This window comes from Coffea arabica, chromosome 11c (assembly GCF_036785885.1).
Source record: "Coffea arabica cultivar ET-39 chromosome 11c, Coffea Arabica ET-39 HiFi, whole genome shotgun sequence".
NCBI lineage: Eukaryota > Viridiplantae > Streptophyta > Magnoliopsida > Gentianales > Rubiaceae > Coffea > Coffea arabica.
In genome coordinates, this window is record NC_092330.1 from 30,448,358 (window position 1) to 30,465,505 (window position 17,148).

Here is a 17,148-nt window from a genome sequence, read left to right on the forward strand (position 1 = left end):
GGTTTTATTTTGTTTTGTTTCTTATGATTATCTTGCCCATCCTATGATATATAAGCTTGGTCAAAGCCTTGGAAGATATTTTTTACTTCCACCAATCACACAAAAATTGGAATTTGCTCCTTAGCCCCTTACACCTTCACTTTGCATTTGATCAACTCTTGCCCTTAAACATTTGTAAAGCTTTCAATTTACTCCATAGGTTTTAAACTTAATCTAGTCCAAAACATGTAATCACACTTAATTACTTCACTAATCACTTTTCTATCTTAATCACCTATACTTAAACATACTTTATCCCACATAAGAGCAATTAAACAACAACCTTTTTGTCAAAGGCAAAATTAGGGTTTTAACCCCAACTTAGGACTTCTAATCGATTATAACACTAGAGGTTTTGCTCATTTAGGGTTTTTAACCTTCTTAAACCTACTTAACCTTGATAAAAGAAATCTATTCCTATACTTACCTGTACCAAAACACACACTAAAATACCAAACATGCAATACAACCCAAACTTATGAATAATATAAAACTAGGGTTTCAATCGTAACCCAAATTAGAGTTTTCTAATTAGCCCTAAAGCCCAATTTTACTGCACAAATCATGAATATCACCTAATATCAAATTTAGGAACTGACTGGGGTCTCACAACCTCCCCCACTTAGAACAATTTCGTTCTCGAAATTAATGCCTTTGTTTGTGAACCATACATACAGGGTTTACAAAGGAAAAAGCGTGGCACCTAGGTCCATTAAACACTTGCGGTGCGCCGAAAAGAGAGAGCGTACCTTCGATGCCTGCCGAAGGGTCAGTCACCTCCTGTTGACCCATTGCATATACTCTAACTGGTCCTTTGGGTCGATTTTTCCCTACATTTGACGGCTTAGTTATGGTCCCTTCAGTCGGTAGCTTAAGTCTCTCTTTTTGCATCTAAGGGCAGTGGACAATCAGATGTTTCGTACTACCACATTTAAAGTATTTTCGTACCGAACTATTTTTCCAGCAATTCTCATCAGGGTGATTGCCCCCACAGAAACCACAGGTCGGCTTAGTTCCTAATGTTGACCCTCTATGCTGGCCACTCCTCTGGAACCTTTGCCCTACCTGACCTTTTTTCATATTATCTCGTGGACCACCAGTTCCTTGGCCTATCTTAGAGGGTGGCTCATTTTTCGAGTTCTGTCCATCCGTGAAGTTGTTCAAGCTAGGTGGCTTTCTTTTCCGGTCATGGAAGGCTTTGACTTGTCCCCTGGCGGTCTCAATTCGCTATGCCTTTTCTAGGGCTTGGCTAAATGTGTCCAGCTGTGCGGCCGCTAGTGCTTCCTGGATCTCCACATTTAAACATTGAACGAAGCGGCAGATTCGTTTTTGCTCCGTTAGCACCAGATCTGGGGCAAAACGAGAGAGTTTTGTAAACTGGGTTTCATACTCCGCTACACTAGATGCCCCTTGATGCAAGCGAATAAAATCATCTTCCCGTTTCTCTTGCACAATAGGCGGCAGATATTTTTCATTAAATTTTCGTGTAAAATTAACCAATGTCCAGGGGGTCTGTTCTCGCTCCCACTTGGCTTTAATCACATTCCACCAAGTTCGAACAGCCCCTTCAAACTGAAAAACAGCAAAAGATATCTGTCGTTCCTCCGAATACCTAAGTACGGCAAATATATCCATCATACGATCCATCCAACCCTCTGCTAGGTCAATATTAGGTCCACCTATAAATTTGGGAGGTGCAAATTTTTGGAACCGTTCTAAAACACGGTCCTCTCTCTCGTGATTACCTGGATTATTTTCAAGGTTTCTTGTAGTATTCCCATGGCTCTGACCTTGTTGGTCAACCATACGTTCTAACAGGTCAGCCATCTAGCGCGCTGATCTAGGCGTATCTGGATGGCTGTAGCTATCTGATCTGGTTCGTTCTCATTTCCTCCTTCGGGGCCTCTTCCTCGTCCTCTACCTCTACCACCGGAGTCCATTTCGATTCAAAAGTCTATAAATTGAAACATAACGTGTACTTATTATTCAAGCCATGAAAGAAATAAAGAACACAAAGCATATGCACAAAAGACACGCAAAAGATAAGTTCAAAAGATTATGCTCAAATATATACATATATTTACAAAGTCACACCAAAAGATATACGAATTATCCGACATCTGGTCGGTACAAAACTCTTTATTTACATTAGCACTCCGGCTCCAAAAATGTTGTCAACCACCAGATAACAAGAGAAACCAGGCATACTGGTTATAACAAAACAAGCATGTCAGATAGTCAAAAGGAAATCCCAATAATGGCCCTATGCGCCTCCCCTAGGACCCCAGTTTCCAACGGAACCTAAAGTGTTCACCTCATCCATCCGCTCTGGGCCGGTAGCTCGTGGTGGTGCCTCCGCGGCCACATCTAATAGGACCTCACAGTCTAGCATGATACCCCGAGCCCTCTCCCTCAACTGCCCCTTCAAAGCGAAGAGGTGTTGGTTTGCGTCATGAAACTGACGATGAAGAGCGTCCGTCCTCTCCACCTCAACTCGGAGGTTCTGCTCCAACTCCCTAATACGCCTAGCCTGCCCGTGGCTAATCTCTCTAGCCTCCTCCAACTGTCTAACCAAGCGATCGGCCGCCTTCCCCAGGTAACGTCGCTCGTCATCCACCGCCAGGACGATCTCGTTGGGGTAGCCATACGTATGGTGACACTCGCAGGATCGGTGCAACATCCGACGAAAGGGTGAATATGAAATGTAAGGCTCCCCAAGCCTCCTTTGATATCAGATCTCCCGCCTACGCAATACCCGGTTCACAGGGCCCCCCGCACTCGGAGGTCTCGGTCCAGGTCCCGATCCTACGCCACTGGGTCCCGCACCACTAGAACTGCCCGGATCCATACCTACAAACATTAATTCGTTAGTTCACCGGCATTTCAGTTTAAAATATATCATTCATTTTAAAAGAATCAAATATGCCTAGTGTCTATCGCGTATGTCCCAATTGCCCAAGTCCTCTAACCTAGGCGCTCTGATACCACCTGTGACACTCCCGCTTCTCCCAAGGGCGAACCCTAGGGTATCGGCGGGACGGCTGCCTAGCTCACGCCAGGATTCAAAATTTCAAAATAATAAAAACTAAATAAACTAAAGGCATACTATTCACAATATATTCAACTCCAAAAGAGTTCTATTTATATCCCCAAAAGTAGCTATTCAGACCACTATATTACCTTATGATTATGACCAAAATCAGAAAATATACCTGAAGAAGGGTCCTTATACAGATCACTAAAATAAGGATAAACATCTTAACTATCCAACTATTATAAGCAAACCTAACTATACTAGTGAATATGCCAAAGGAGTCCCCCGCGTCGGCCCTTGCAAAGGAAAACAAAGGGAAAGGGGTAAATTATATGCTTAGTAAGTAAACAGGGGTAAAATCATAAATTACACATTCAAATAAACATATAAATCTAAATATTTCACATCAATACAGAAGTGTAACATCACAATGGTAGGATACGGGTTGGCTCCAAAGCCAAGTCGTTTGCCATGCGTAACCTCCTGCCGACACTCCGTCGACCACAAATAAGGTCCGTAGAACTCCACTTGTACTCCCACCTAACACCTTACCACCCTCACTGGCCAGTCACCTCACAAACTTGTTTGAGCGAACGAAACGAAATTGAGCTTGCGAACGGTTCACAAACTTGGTTCACAATTTGAACCAACAAACTTGGTTCACAACTCGAACCTACAAATTTGGTGGCCTCAAGACTAGGTTGGACTAATTTCGATCAAGCCCCGCCCGGTTCGAATAGTCCATCTAGGTCTTGAGATTGGGTTCCACAAAAGTCACCCCAAACTACAAGCTCAAGGGGCTCAACACCAAAATAATTCATGTATACACATCTCATAAAGGTACACAAGTGCAAATTAGGGTTTAGGTCGAATGTGATAAAGTACACTCTCGCCTAAACACTTTTACATTCATCTCGAAACACATAAGCAATGTATACAAACAAATAACCTGAGTACTTATACAAAAAGTAAGTATAGCAAAATGTGAAGATCACGCCACGTATCCCAACTAGTAGGCCCCACTGGCACCGTCTAACTCACCACCGTCTGAAATAAAAGATTACATCACAATATATCACAAACGGCTACTAAAATGCATAAATCAAGCAAAACGGCAAAATTGGCACACGCAAGTGCGAAAACGGCATACGGAAACGAAAATGGCAGCATAACCGTTTTGGTGTCAAAAGCTGTTTTGAACACAATCGAAACTACGAGTGTCGGACCAAAGTGCATGAGGTACCGTTGCGAAGCTAAGAGGAAAGCTACAATTTTCATGAAGACAGCTTAATCTAGATCTGAATGGAAACAGGTCGAAATTATGGGAAACAGTACCAGAAATTTGCATTTAGGGTGACGGACAGGGTTTGTTTACTGGACCATAACTCACAGCTCAAAAATCCAAATCAAGAAATTCCAAAGGCGTTGGAAAGCTATGTCATAATTCTAAAACTTTTATGTTCTAGACAAAACCTGAATCAATACAGAGCATGGGAAAAAATGGGTCCAAAGTTCCTGTCAGAACTGTCCAAATTCACAGGCAGTTCTGACAACCGATCTTGGTTTGATCATAACTGAAGCTATGAAACTCGGATTTGGATGCACTTTATACCATTTTGAAGCTAAAACCAAGATCTACATTTCTTATGAAGGAATCAACACTCAGTTCGCACGTTATCTAGACGAACTGAGCATGGTCAGAGGCCAAATCAAGAAACGTCACCAAATCCACAGTTTTGCATAACTATTAGTGTTTTAGTCATAACTCAGGCTACACAGATCCGATTGACCTGAAATTTTGCAAGCACAACAAGCACTTAAGAAGCTACAACTTTTATGTTTTGAGAAACTTCTGAATCAGCACGCAACATAAAGAAAAATAGAGCTCAAGTTTGGATTTATGGACTGCCCTGTTTCCAGTTTTGCCGGTTTCGCGCGCCGCAACCGCACAGTCCGTTTCTATGGTTCTTATACAAGCTTTCTAGCCAAACTCATACCAAATAAACACACACATACCAGCTTCTAATTACTCCACAAAAGACCCAAAATTCCTTTCCCAATTTAATTCCAAAACTTACCGAGCACTAACCATAATAAACATTCTAATCTCCCCAACTCTAGCTACTTCAAAACTTAACCCATTAAACCCTAACCATCCAAGTTTTAACTAACCTAAACTAATTTCCCCTTAACCTAGGGTTTCATAACTAAACTGGATTTGGTTAGGATCCATCTATATAAGTGAAATTAACACATCAAGAATTCCATTTACAAGCCAATTACTCAACCAAACCAACTAAGGAAAGTATAAAGCAAGAAGCCCTAATTCTTCCATAGTCTTAACCGAAATTTGGGCAGCAATAAATCACTGAAATTAACCATCAAATTACTCAATAATCACTACATAAACTACACAAGTTCACAATCATAACAAAACATCACTTTCATGACTTCAAAACTTAATCACTAATTTTTAACTTCCAAGAGAGAGATGTTTTACCTTCAAGAAAGCTTTGTAGGTGAAGAATCTACCACAATCAAGTGCCAAAGTTGTTTCCTCCAACTCCAAGATCAAGATGGAAGCTAGAAGAAGAAGAACTTTGAAGAACTTTTCCTTTCTCTCTTGCTCTTGCTCTCGGCCCTCTATCTCTCTCTCCCTTTGGTTTTATTTTGTTTTGTTTCTTATGATTATCTTGCCCATCCTATGATATATAAGCTTGGTCAAAGCCTTGGAAGATATTTTTTACTTCCACCAATCACACAAAAATTGGAATTTGCTCCTTAGCCCCTTACACCTTCACTTTGCATTTGATCAACTCTTGCCCTTAAACATTTGAAAAGCTTTCAATTTACTCCATAGGTCTTAAACTTAATCTAGTCCAAAATATGTAATCACACTTAATTACTTCACTAATCACTTTTCTATCTTAATCACCTATACTTAAACATACTTTATCCCACATAAGAGCAATTAAACAACAACCTTTTTGTCAAAGGCAAAATTAGGGTTTTAACCCCAACTTAGGACTTCTAATCGATTATAACACTAGAGGTTTTGCTCATTTAGGGTTTTTAACCTTCTTAAACCTACTTAACCTTGATAAAAGAAATCTATTCCTATACTTACCTGTACCAAAACACACACTAAAATACCAAACATGCAATACAACCCAAACTTATGAATAATATAAAACTAGGGTTTCAATCCTAACCCAAATTAGAGTTTTCTAATTAGCCCTAAAGCCCAATTTTACTGCACAAATCATGAATATCACCTAATATCAAATTTAGGAACTGACTGGGGTCTCACATATAGGACAAAGAAAAAGGCAGAGAAATTGATTGAAGGAGACTTTGCATATCAATATAATAAGCTGTGGAACTACTGTAGAGAGGTCAAAAGGGCAAACATTGAATCAAATGTGTTCATGACTGTAACTAAAGATGATGAGGGAGAGGATAAGTTTGAGAGATTATATATGTGTCTTTCAGCATGCAAGAAAGGTTTTCTAGCTAGTTGTAGGCCTATTATTGGATTAGATGGTTGTCATTTAAGAGGTTCCCATAAAGGTGTTTTACTTGCAGCAGTGGGAATTGACCCAAATGATCAGTTATATCCTATTGCATTTGATGTGGGTAAAGTTGAAAATAAGCTTACTTGGAAGTGGTTTGTAACTGAATTGGTGACTGACCTTGACATAAAGGATGAGGGTAAATGGACCTTTATGACTGATAAGCAGAAGGTGAACTACTAAGCTGATTTTTATGTGGCTATATGTTTTGTCCATTTTTAATGCAAAGCTGTCTTTTAATATATTTGTTATGCTTTATTCTTGAAGGGGCTGATCCAAGCTTTGCACGAGATTCTTCCAGATGTGGAGCATAGAATGTGTGTACGACACATGTACAACAATTTCAAGAAACAGCATAGTGGATTGGCACTAAAGGATAGAATTTGGTCGCTTGCAAGAGCACCCTACAAGAATCTATTTGTTGCATTGATGGAGGCTTTAAAGGAATTCAATGAAGGGGCCTTTAAATGGTTAGTTGATAATACAACACTTCAACATTGGATTAGAGCATACTTCCACATTTCTCCTAAGTGTGACATCCTGTTAAACAACCTCTGTGAGAGTTTTAATTCTAGCATTTTAGAAGCACGAGAGAGGCCCATACTTGGCATGTTAGAAACTATTAGGCTATATTTAATGACTAGAATGGAGACCAAGAAGGAGTGGATGAGAAAGTATAGTGGAAGTGTGTGCCCAAAAATTTTAAAGAAACTTGAAAAAGTAAAAAATGCAGCAAGTAGTTGTATAGCTACATTCTCGGATGACTGGTTTTATGAGGGAAGGTGCATGTATGGGGATAGATACTCTGTTAATTTGGCTAGTAGGACATGTAGTTGTAGGAGGTGGGAACTTAATGGCATTCCTTGCTCCCATGCAATGAGTGCTATTGCATTGACAAAGGAACCTCCAGAGAGTTTTGTGCATGAATGTTACTCCAAGGAGGCATATATGAGGGCGTATGATCCTATCATATATCCTCTTAATGGTGAGCACTTATGGAAAGATCTGAAAAAGGGGCCTGTACTACCCCCCGAGCATATCAAGCTTCTAGGTAGGCCAAAGAAAGTTCGAAAGAGAGAGCCTGATGAGCCCCCAGCTTCAACAAGTAGTCGAGGGCAACTTAAAAAGCTGTCTAGAGCTAGGTTGATGGAGTATAAATGCTGAAAGTGCAAAAAATTAGGCCGCAACAGCAGAAAGTGTCCAGAAAATGCAGATGCAGCAAATGGCAATAGAAGAGCAGCAGCAAGTACACACCATGTCATTGTTAATCCACCTGAGCAGGAAGCTACACAACAAAGAGATGCTGCAAACACATATGAGGCAGCAAGTGGTCCACACATGGCAACATGTGGTCAACATGAGATAGCAAGTGGTCCAAGAAATGAAGAGTTTCAGCCACAACAACAAGAGAGTGTATACCGGCCTCAATTTTCTACTGTTGGTACAGACGCAAGTACTTGTTTCAAAACTGAACCAATGGATGAAACAAGTGCCTGCTTGACTGATGAGGTTCTGCTTGATCTCATTAATCAAATACCTGGTCAACCAGCAAGTAGTCAGCCATCTACTCAACCACCCAGAGCCGAGATGGCCCCTGTCCAGTTAACACTCTCTCTCTTTGTACCAATTCAGTTTGTAGATTTATTGGGTTATTAACTAATGTTAGTTGCTTTTTCCTTACTTCTTGATCATGGTTAGGGTAAGAAAGTGAAGTACAGATGTGGGATATGTCGAAAATTCGGACACACTCGAAGTAATTGTGACTCTACACTGGCTGTTCTTTATAGAGGGCCCCTTATGAACCACGTGGTTTGGCTGTATGTTCTATTTGTTGCCTAACCATTAAACTTCACATTTTTTATTTTATCTAGTGGTCTTTTTCTCATTGTTGATTTTTTTTTTTTTTATGCTCAGAGACATAAGAATGCAAAAGCTGCTACTACAACAAAGACCACTACTGCTGCAAAAAAAGCTTGAATGATTCTGCTAAAAGAAGCTACTGCTGCATAAACAGAGCTCTCATATCCTTTTGTGTCGTTCACTTTTTGGTTTTTGGAAATAATTAGTGTCTTTTAACTAGGATTGATCTCAGAAGACTTTGCTCAACTTTTGACTTGTATTTTATGAAAGACATGGACAAATGAGAAGTAATTGTTGGTGGGTAATTATGTGACTTATTTTGCTGGTTCAGTTTTTGTTATTACAGCAATGGAATTGATCTCAGGAGACTATGTTCAACTTTTGACTTGTATTTTATGAAAGACATGGACAAATGGGAAGTCAATGTTGGGTAATTATGTGACCTGTTTTGCTAGTTCAGTTTTGTTAGGAATTATGTGACCTGTTCTCAATTTTTACTAAAGCAGGAATCAACATTACATTGTCTAAAGTGCTATTTTAGTTTGATTGGAGGATGTTTCAATTTAATTAGTCGATGCATTTGGACAACACATGCAACATTGCAAACTCTGAAGTAATTTGCAGATTGCTAAACAAAGCATTATATTCCAATGCTACTTTAACAATACATTCATAACCATACAACTAACAATTATCTAAATCCCTTGCATTATCTTTATACATTACCTAATAGCTACTACACCAGAGGCCCCTAATTCACAACCCAGACAAACATATGTAACCAGTGCCAAATTACTTTTTCCAAAGCCATTGATAGATTACAGTAACAATGGCCATGAATAGCATCAAATTCATTCTGCGCTCTTTTTGTTTTCTTTTCTCCACATCAATCTCCAAATCTTTCACCTTCTTTGTTAACCTCCGTGTGTGCCTCACCAGTTTATCGCATCTCTCACAGCCGCTTGTTTCATGCCACTTGAAGTACCCACAGCCACCTCCGCCATTATTATGCTGGTCATGGAGAACGGAGCTCAGATTCTCCAAAAAAGGAAAACAAAATATTCTGAAGCAAAGACTTACTTCATAATAGGCACATCCATAGAAATTCTTTCCTGGGTTCTCAGCTGTCCACGAAGTCTTCACTGTGGCTGGTATACCGCAGCTACAGTTTGGTGGTTCTCCCATGGCAACTTCAAAGAAATTTAGGGATTTGAAGCGCTTTGAAGGAAGAGAGATACTAATCCTCTACATTTTGGTCAAGATCTGAGTGACTTGCCCCTTTTGTCCCTCAAAAGTTGGTCACGTGATGTTCCCATGATTGGGTCCGTCAAGAATTCACACGGAAAAGCTAACAGGGACCAAAATTGATCTTTTTTGTTTGTAATAGACTAAAAATGCTGTTTTTCGTTCTCAAGAACTAAATTTTCACATCGTTAATAAGTAAGGGATGATTTGTGCAATTTTTCCTTTTACTTATATACTAATTTGAATTAAGTTCGAGTTGAATTTAAAGTTTATGACGTGTCCAAATTTGATTTGAATAATTTAATTTGAGTCGAGTATGAGTCGGATTTAAAATCTATCAAAGTGTTAAAATTTAATTTGATTAGTTGGCCAATCAAATTCAAACGGGTTTTTACTGAATCAATTTGGTTCATTTTTTCAAACCCCTCGATCATAACAAAGTATTTAGTTGAATTTATCAGTTAAAAAAAAAAGCATCCAACAGTTGAAAATTGTCATCAAGTACTAACTAATGATCCAATGGGTCAAATTAGACAGCACAAAATATTAAATAACGTCGGACCCGAAATTCAAACCAGAGATTTGGCCTACCATTTGCAAGAAACCATTTTGGGCTGATAAATGAACCAACCTTTTGTCCAACACTCAAAAGCCTCCCTGCCCCAAAAGAACCATAAACAACAAATGCTCCTTTTCCCACCTCCTTCGAATAACTGTATTTCACCAGAGGCAAATGGACACAGCCACGTGCCATAATTTTTGAGTGTAAAGTTTCAATACAAGGTTGCTCAGCAGAAAGCAGCACCATAGGTGATTCAATAGCTCTTATAAGAGGCCCATTTTTACTCTTCCCTACGAACTCGAGAGATTTCTTATGATGAAGCATGCTCATCTTCTCTTCACTAAAGAATTGTTTTTTTTTTTTTTGGGTAAGAAACTAAAGAATTGTTGTATGCAGAAAAGGCTAGAGTATAATGGCCCAGAGAATAGTTCACGTCTCTTAACATATCTTTTTACAGTTTTCATTCTTTCCAGAATTGATACTTGCACAAAAATAGATGCTAGCAATTGATCAGAAAATTGAACATGCATGTCTCTATCAACAGTCACTAATCAGCTATTACACTTTCACTCAGGTTTGGTCTGATCAAACAAAAAGAGAAATTCTGCTGCAACAGCACATAAAACCAAAACGATGCATAGAACATACAACTCCAGATCTTGTAAGATACGTTTCTAGCACAATAATAAACAAAAGCACAAGTTTTTCTATATCATATCGGTCGAATTGATAAGATACATTTCTAGCTTTACAAGGCACTTCTGTTCTGCAATCAAATAACACTGAAGGGGTAATTTTGGCTTCAACATATCAATCCCCATGGATAGTGTACCTTTCCCACTTCTTTGTTGGATCATATATCTACAAAAAGATGAACAAAGCATGAATTATTCAAAGCTCACAGTAAAGCCAGGCATGAAATATGGAAACATTTCTAACATTTACCACGCTGCCAAGATGAGTTAACCAGTACTGAACACCAAAATAAGTTGCAAGATACTTGTATTATAGAAGTATACCGCGACCTGCGCATGCGTGCTCCTAGACACACAAACACAACACAGAGAGAGAGAGAGAGAGAGAGAGAGAGAGAGAGAGAGAGAACCTCCCAACGTGAAGCAGGAAAAATGTGCTTATTCTTCTCATACCAGTGCCTTTCAACAACTTTCCCAGCATGTGACTGTTAGAAAAGTAGAAAATCAGTTTGAGACCAAATGACAGAAAGTATGCCAAATCACACGTAAAAGAATGTCTAGTCAATAAACCAATGGTCCCAAGAAAAGAATTATGAAAGCATGTAACTGAAAAGGTACTTATTTCTGTCGAAGTATGTCATGAGCTTTAAAAGTTGATTTAAATTGATGGTTTAAACAAATATAGGTTTGGAATGGTAAGTGCACAGCTTTGTTTCTGGACAAAATAATTGAGAGGAATTGTCCAATAACTCCAGTATCCCCCAAAGATAATGTGCAAGATTGTTATAAATTGCCAGACAAACCTTCATGCAAAAATTTTAAACAGAAGACCACTTTGAAAATAAAGTACTTATTTCCTAGTCTATGAATCCTTACCTCATCCTTCTCTATTGTTGCGTCAGCTATTGTCCTCACATCCTCATGCACATCAAAGTGGAAAAGCTACAGATGTTTGACAAGCCAGAAAAGTTTCAATCAGAAACTAGCAGAAAGTAAATAACGTAGAGCAATAAATATTCCCCCTTAACATGCAAGCAAATTGATGAATGCAAGAAACTCAGAAAATGAAAAGAAATGAAAACAACCATGAGCCACATGTCCAAATATGACATCTTTTACAGAAATAAAGAGAGACAGTGATGATAAGAAAAGCTGTGCTACTTAAATGCACCATCATGACACTGGTATGGGCTTAACCTAATGAAGAAACCGAGTTTCCAAAAAGAGGAATGCCTCTAAAGTTAAATAAATAAATAAATAAACAAACAAGTAACAATCATTATTCTAAATTGCAAACCAATAATAAGTTTTAAACCAATTTCATCAAAACTTGGTAGAGACAGGAGGTACTTATTTTGCAACAATCAGAAAATATATCATAAAATGGTAAACTGAAAGATTTAGCAAATAACAAGTAAATATTATATGCCTGCCTGCTCTTTTAGTCTACTAAAGGTTATAGTGGATAATCACATTTACCAACAGACACACTTGGAACGCATTACAAACTCAAAGAAACAGAGTATTACCGGTCCACTCTTTCCCCTAGCTTTGTTAACAATCAGCTCATAGAAACTGTGTTGCTGAAAGGACAAACAGACGGATAATCAGAAAAATAGTTTTAACTCTGCTGAATATAACAGAAAACTCAAACATTGGTGACAGCTTCAATCATACATGAGGAATGATAAGATCTTCTTTCACATATAGCAGATTATCCACTGATGTTGTCCGGACCTCTCGAAACTCAGGTGCAAGTTGCTGTTGTACAGCTCGAAGGAACTCCCCTATTGAATCTCCTTTCCGAACCTGAAATAAATATCAAAGGAAAGGAATATAATTGAATGAAAATAAAGAAAACCTTTCATAAAAGGTAAAAGGAAAGATATAGACATCTAGAGGAAAGCAGCAGAGACACATATGAAACACAGACCTATTTAATGATTAATTACCTGGATAACCCGTCTATGGCCTGTCCCATCCCAGTAGCTGTAAGTAATTTCAAGGGGTTCATCTGAAATTACAAAGGGAAAATTATTAGTCTGGATAATTTCATACGTGAGATTACTGTATGACATTAGAATCAAAGACTTACTTTTAATACGTTCTTGTTCAACAAGCCACAGCTTCCGTAGCCTTTCACGCTCAGCTTGCTCCTCTGCCTCTCTCTCACTGAAAGAGTGTGCTTCAATATCCAACGGACAAGCATAAGAAGGAAATCAAATAGTGAAGGGATGTTAAGCAGAGAAGTAGAGATGCCACACCTATCAGGCAAAAAACTAGTTTCAACAGTTGGATCCTTCCCGAATTTCCAACATCCAAGCCTTTCTGATTCTTTCCTTCCAACTGAGGAATAAAATAAACAAGTATGTCACTACGCAAATACAGCAAATACAAGACACTAACACTGTAAATCAAGTCTTCAAAACCTAGAACATGAAAAAAGTCCCCACCAGCCACCATTCTCACCCAAAAAAAAAAAAAATGAAAAATAACTCAGGCGGTATCCCTGATCCTTGAGTAACTATGAAACTTGAAGTGGCCCGTGACCCATAGATTTTGTAAACAACTACAAGTTCTTGAAAAGTCACATCCACAGGAGCCTTTAGTAGCAATTGCTTGATCCAATGTGTAAAAGCTAACAAAAGGAAGGATGAAATTTAACTAGTATGACAAGCCAAAAAAAGTGCTTCATCAAGGTTAAGCACCAATATGAGAATTATTTCTGCTCTCATAGCCCTACTATACATTTCAAGGCCAGATGAATCCCCACTCATGGAATCTTCTCCACTACTTACGAGTTCCAAATTCCAATTCTATGGGATACTGCTATCTTTAGAAATGTTGAACATAGGGTGCAAGTGGACAGAGCACAAGCAATGAAAGAGGGTGATATATGGTAAAGTATGACCAAAATGCAAAAGAGTACCTCTGCACAACTCAATTTGTATCTGCAAGAATGGCTAGATGTGCTTAAATAAGATATATATTGCTTAAATACTGCTATTTCTAGGTAAATAATTCTAAAAAGCATCAAATCTTTGTCAGTCTGGCAAATGATGAAGCAAGTTAAACAGTTGTTTAAGGTTAAAGCTCTGGGTAATGGACTCTGGAATTAGCACATGGCCAGTGATTCTTCCAATAAGCTGTATGGAGACACTGCATCTTACTTATAGTGTTATCCAATTACAATGTAATTTTTTGACAGCATAGCAGTAAGTAATCACTTCCCAAGGCATAATTAGTAATCAATCCCCAAGGCATTTGTGTGCTGCAAAATAGCAAAAAGAAAGAGATTTCCACTCAATAAGTCTTCTAAGACCACCATTCAGTAAGCCTAAAATATCCCCTCCCAAAACAATCAACAGAAAACAGAGAAGGGTCGATAAGACCTAAATGATCTACACCCTCACAAGCCAAAAGTCACTAAACCTACCAAATCCACTAAGTATGACCTAATCTTCACTCACAACAACAAACATTACTTTGGTTCATATGTTAACAATCTACAGTTCAGCGGAGACAGCGCCAGAATTGGAATATTTTGCCCCAAAAACCAGAGATGCCTCTATCTAGTGAATCCCACCTTGTACTGCTAGAAGATATCAACCCTTCAAGTGCAACTGCTGAATAAATCATATAAAAAACAGGTTTCAAGCAATCAAATAAGCCTACCTTTTTCTACATCTTCATCTGTGTTGGAATTCTCAATATCATCACAAAAGGATAACCGAGGGTCCACCTTCACTTTTCTCTTCTTAAGCTTCTGTAGCTGAAGTTCCTCCTCCCTAAAATACAAGGAAAGAACACAACACGTTCAGTATAACTTGTATAATAAGGTGCTTTAATTTCAAAATATTCTCATTCTGTGAAAATGAAACACAGTTATAAATGAATTTCACCCACTCTTGTTGCAACTTCTGAAGCTTCTCTTTTTCTTCCTCTTCAATCTTACTCCTAATATTAACCCTCTGCATGAATACAAACACAATTTTACAACATGAAATTGTTCAAGGCTGGAAAAAAACTAATACTAGATATCCAGGTCATATTTACCTTCTCAACATATTCTTCCCTACTCACCAACCCAACAGTTTCCTTCTTAAATGCTGTCTCGAGTATCTATACAGCAAAAACATATATTTTCATTAAAGGTTAAGTATATTTTTCTGCACAAAAAAAAAAAGAGTCTAAAAGTTGAACCATGGATATGTTCATAAAATTGGGCCAACCTCAGAGGTGCTGGAGCCAAATTGGAGGAGGCCAGGTTGGCCTTTAGAGGAAGCACTCTTGTTCTTCAGCTCTTGAATCTTTCGCCTCTCCGCTTCTCTTTGCTTCTCAAGCCTTCGGATTCTCACAGCATCTTGGGCAGTGCCCACATACCCATCTCCCATACCCGACATTTTCTTCTGTCTTCCAAACTCCTTTATCAAGATTCAATCTGCCCTTCTATTACTGCTCTGCAAATGTTCTGCAAAAACTGACCAACTCAAAGGTCTGCATTTGCACATCGTAATTAATCCAAAAAAAAAGGAAGATCCCTTTCATAGTCGAATTAGTCATTTAACCCTAATAAATTAAATACAACAACCAGAAATTGCTACAATCAACATTTAAACTGTTATCTAATGCATGTGCCGAGGTCGATTTCTCAACAAAAATAACGTTTCCTAATGCAACTAGCTATCTTTTTTTGTTACTGCATAAATATGGTAGAAAGAAATTAAGGTTTTGAAACATACTATCAAACTAAACCTAGAAGTTATAATGAAAAATCCCAATCAGAAAATCTCGTAAAATCTTCAAATCTTCAGCAAAATCTGTGAGCTGGTAAATAACCGAAAGGCAACTAAGTTACCTTGCTATTAAAAACCCTAAATTTGCAGTGTCTGAATAGAAGAGAAGAGGCTTGATTTTCTGGTGAAAGAAAGAAAATCCAAATCTTCAGAGACTGAAAAATACCAATAAAGCAAACCCTAGAACGTTAAAAATGAAAATTTCCAACCAGAAAATCTCAAAATCTGTGAATTGATAAACAACCAAAAGGGAACTAGGGGAAGTTACCTTGTTAGCTTGAGATAAAAAACCCTATATTTGCAATGTCTGGAAGAGGCTTTGATTTTTTGTGAAGGAAAGAACATCGCGGGATAGGACTTACTTTGTGATCCGATTTGTTATTTGACCCGGTTGGGATCCGAGCTGTTGGAGAGTGCAATTGGATTTGGAACTTTTAGGCCCAGCCCAAGACTTCACCCATCATTCTGGTCCATTCAGAATTGTAATTCACTTTTTAAATTATTGACCAAACATACAATACTAGGTGTAGAGGCTAATTCCTTTGTTTACATAATCTACATAAGTGATAAAAGAGTGAAGAATTCCGATGTTCTGCGTGTGATTTCATCGTCCTCGTGACCCTTTCCTCCTTTGTTTAGCATATTGCATGGGTTCCTCTTCCTTTTCTTTTTTCTAATCCTAAGTCAGAGCCGCCTCTCATGTCCCACCACTCTTCTTCAAACTTCCTCTTCCTTTCCTCTTCTTTTCTCTCACTTTCCCTATACCTATCGCTCTATTGCTCCAGTTCCTCCTCCCCTTACTCTATCAAAAGTTTTTAAAAACCTTTCTTTATGTCTCATCTTTTTCCCTTTCTCTTCGATCTTCTCCTTTTATCTACATAAGTAATAAAAGAGCGAAGAGTTTTGTCGTTTCATGCATGACTTCGTCGTTTTCACGCGACCCCTTCCTCCTTTGTCTAGCGCATTGCACAGGTTCCTCTTCCTCTTCCATCAATTGCTCTTTAAATGTTTCTGGAACCTTGATTTCAAAAAATGGAGAGAATTGGGTTTGATTTCATTGGACAAAACTTTTGAAAAGAAAGAAAGAATGAGTTGGCAGATTAGCTTTGAAAATTTCACAAATTTTGGTCATTTTGTTGACTACCTTCCCACGTGTGTTTTTGCCTATAATTTGACAGAGAGGTAGTCCATATATGGAAGTTTAAGTGTACCAAATTTGGTGTAATTTCAATATCATTTTGATACCCAAATAATGACCCAAAAATTGTTCTACAAATCTAGAAATCCACTGATCAGTTTGCAAAAGTCAGCCGAATTCAAACTGTTATATCTTGTTGCTGAAAAC

At 38.3% G+C, this 17,148-nt stretch overlaps 1 protein-coding gene and 1 long non-coding RNA gene across 4 annotated transcripts; both read right to left on the reverse strand.

The window, feature by feature from the left end:
- Window positions 1–9,359: 9,359 nt before the first annotated feature.
- On the reverse strand, window positions 9,360–9,741 carry LOC140016664 (uncharacterized). Its single transcript, XR_011822870.1, has 2 exons — window positions 9,586–9,741; window positions 9,360–9,516 (listed from the first exon to the last, which is right to left on the reverse strand). It is a non-coding gene; the product is annotated as an uncharacterized lncRNA (long non-coding RNA).
- Window positions 9,742–10,818: 1,077 nt separating this feature from the next.
- LOC113717349 (protein XAP5 CIRCADIAN TIMEKEEPER) lies at window positions 10,819–16,208 on the reverse strand. Of its 3 annotated transcripts, none has more exons than XM_027242154.2 (14): window positions 16,072–16,205; window positions 15,866–15,958; window positions 15,240–15,478; window positions 15,064–15,129; window positions 14,914–14,978; window positions 14,683–14,795; window positions 13,272–13,353; window positions 13,103–13,179; window positions 12,960–13,021; window positions 12,685–12,816; window positions 12,537–12,590; window positions 11,884–11,949; window positions 11,418–11,492; window positions 10,819–11,173 (listed from the first exon to the last, which is right to left on the reverse strand). In XM_027242154.2, the coding sequence occupies exons 3-14, from the start codon at window positions 15,408–15,410 to the stop codon at window positions 11,123–11,125; spliced, it is 1,014 nt and encodes a 337-aa protein (XP_027097955.2). In that variant the 5' UTR covers window positions 15,411–15,478; window positions 15,866–15,958; window positions 16,072–16,205; the 3' UTR covers window positions 10,819–11,122. The 3 variants fall into 3 exon arrangements, with proteins under 3 accessions (XP_027097955.2, XP_027097956.2, XP_027097957.2); XM_027242155.2 differs by having other exon boundaries at window positions 15,866–15,924; window positions 16,072–16,163; XM_027242156.2 differs by lacking the exon at window positions 15,866–15,958 and having other exon boundaries at window positions 16,072–16,208.
- Between the last annotated feature and the right edge of the window lie 940 nt (window positions 16,209–17,148).

Coding starts and splice junctions, on each gene's coding strand:
- LOC113717349 (XM_027242156.2), bottom strand. CDS start 15,410: ATGTCGGGTATGGGAGATGGGTATGTGGGCACTGCCCAAGATGCTGTG. Junction 13,022..13,102: donor TGAACAAGAACGTATTAAAA/GTAAGTCTTTGA, acceptor TTGTAATTTCAG/ATGAACCCCTTGAAATTACT. Junction 11,174..11,417: donor TTCCTGCTTCACGTTGGGAG/GTTCTCTCTCTC, acceptor ATCTTTTTGTAG/ATATATGATCCAACAAAGAA.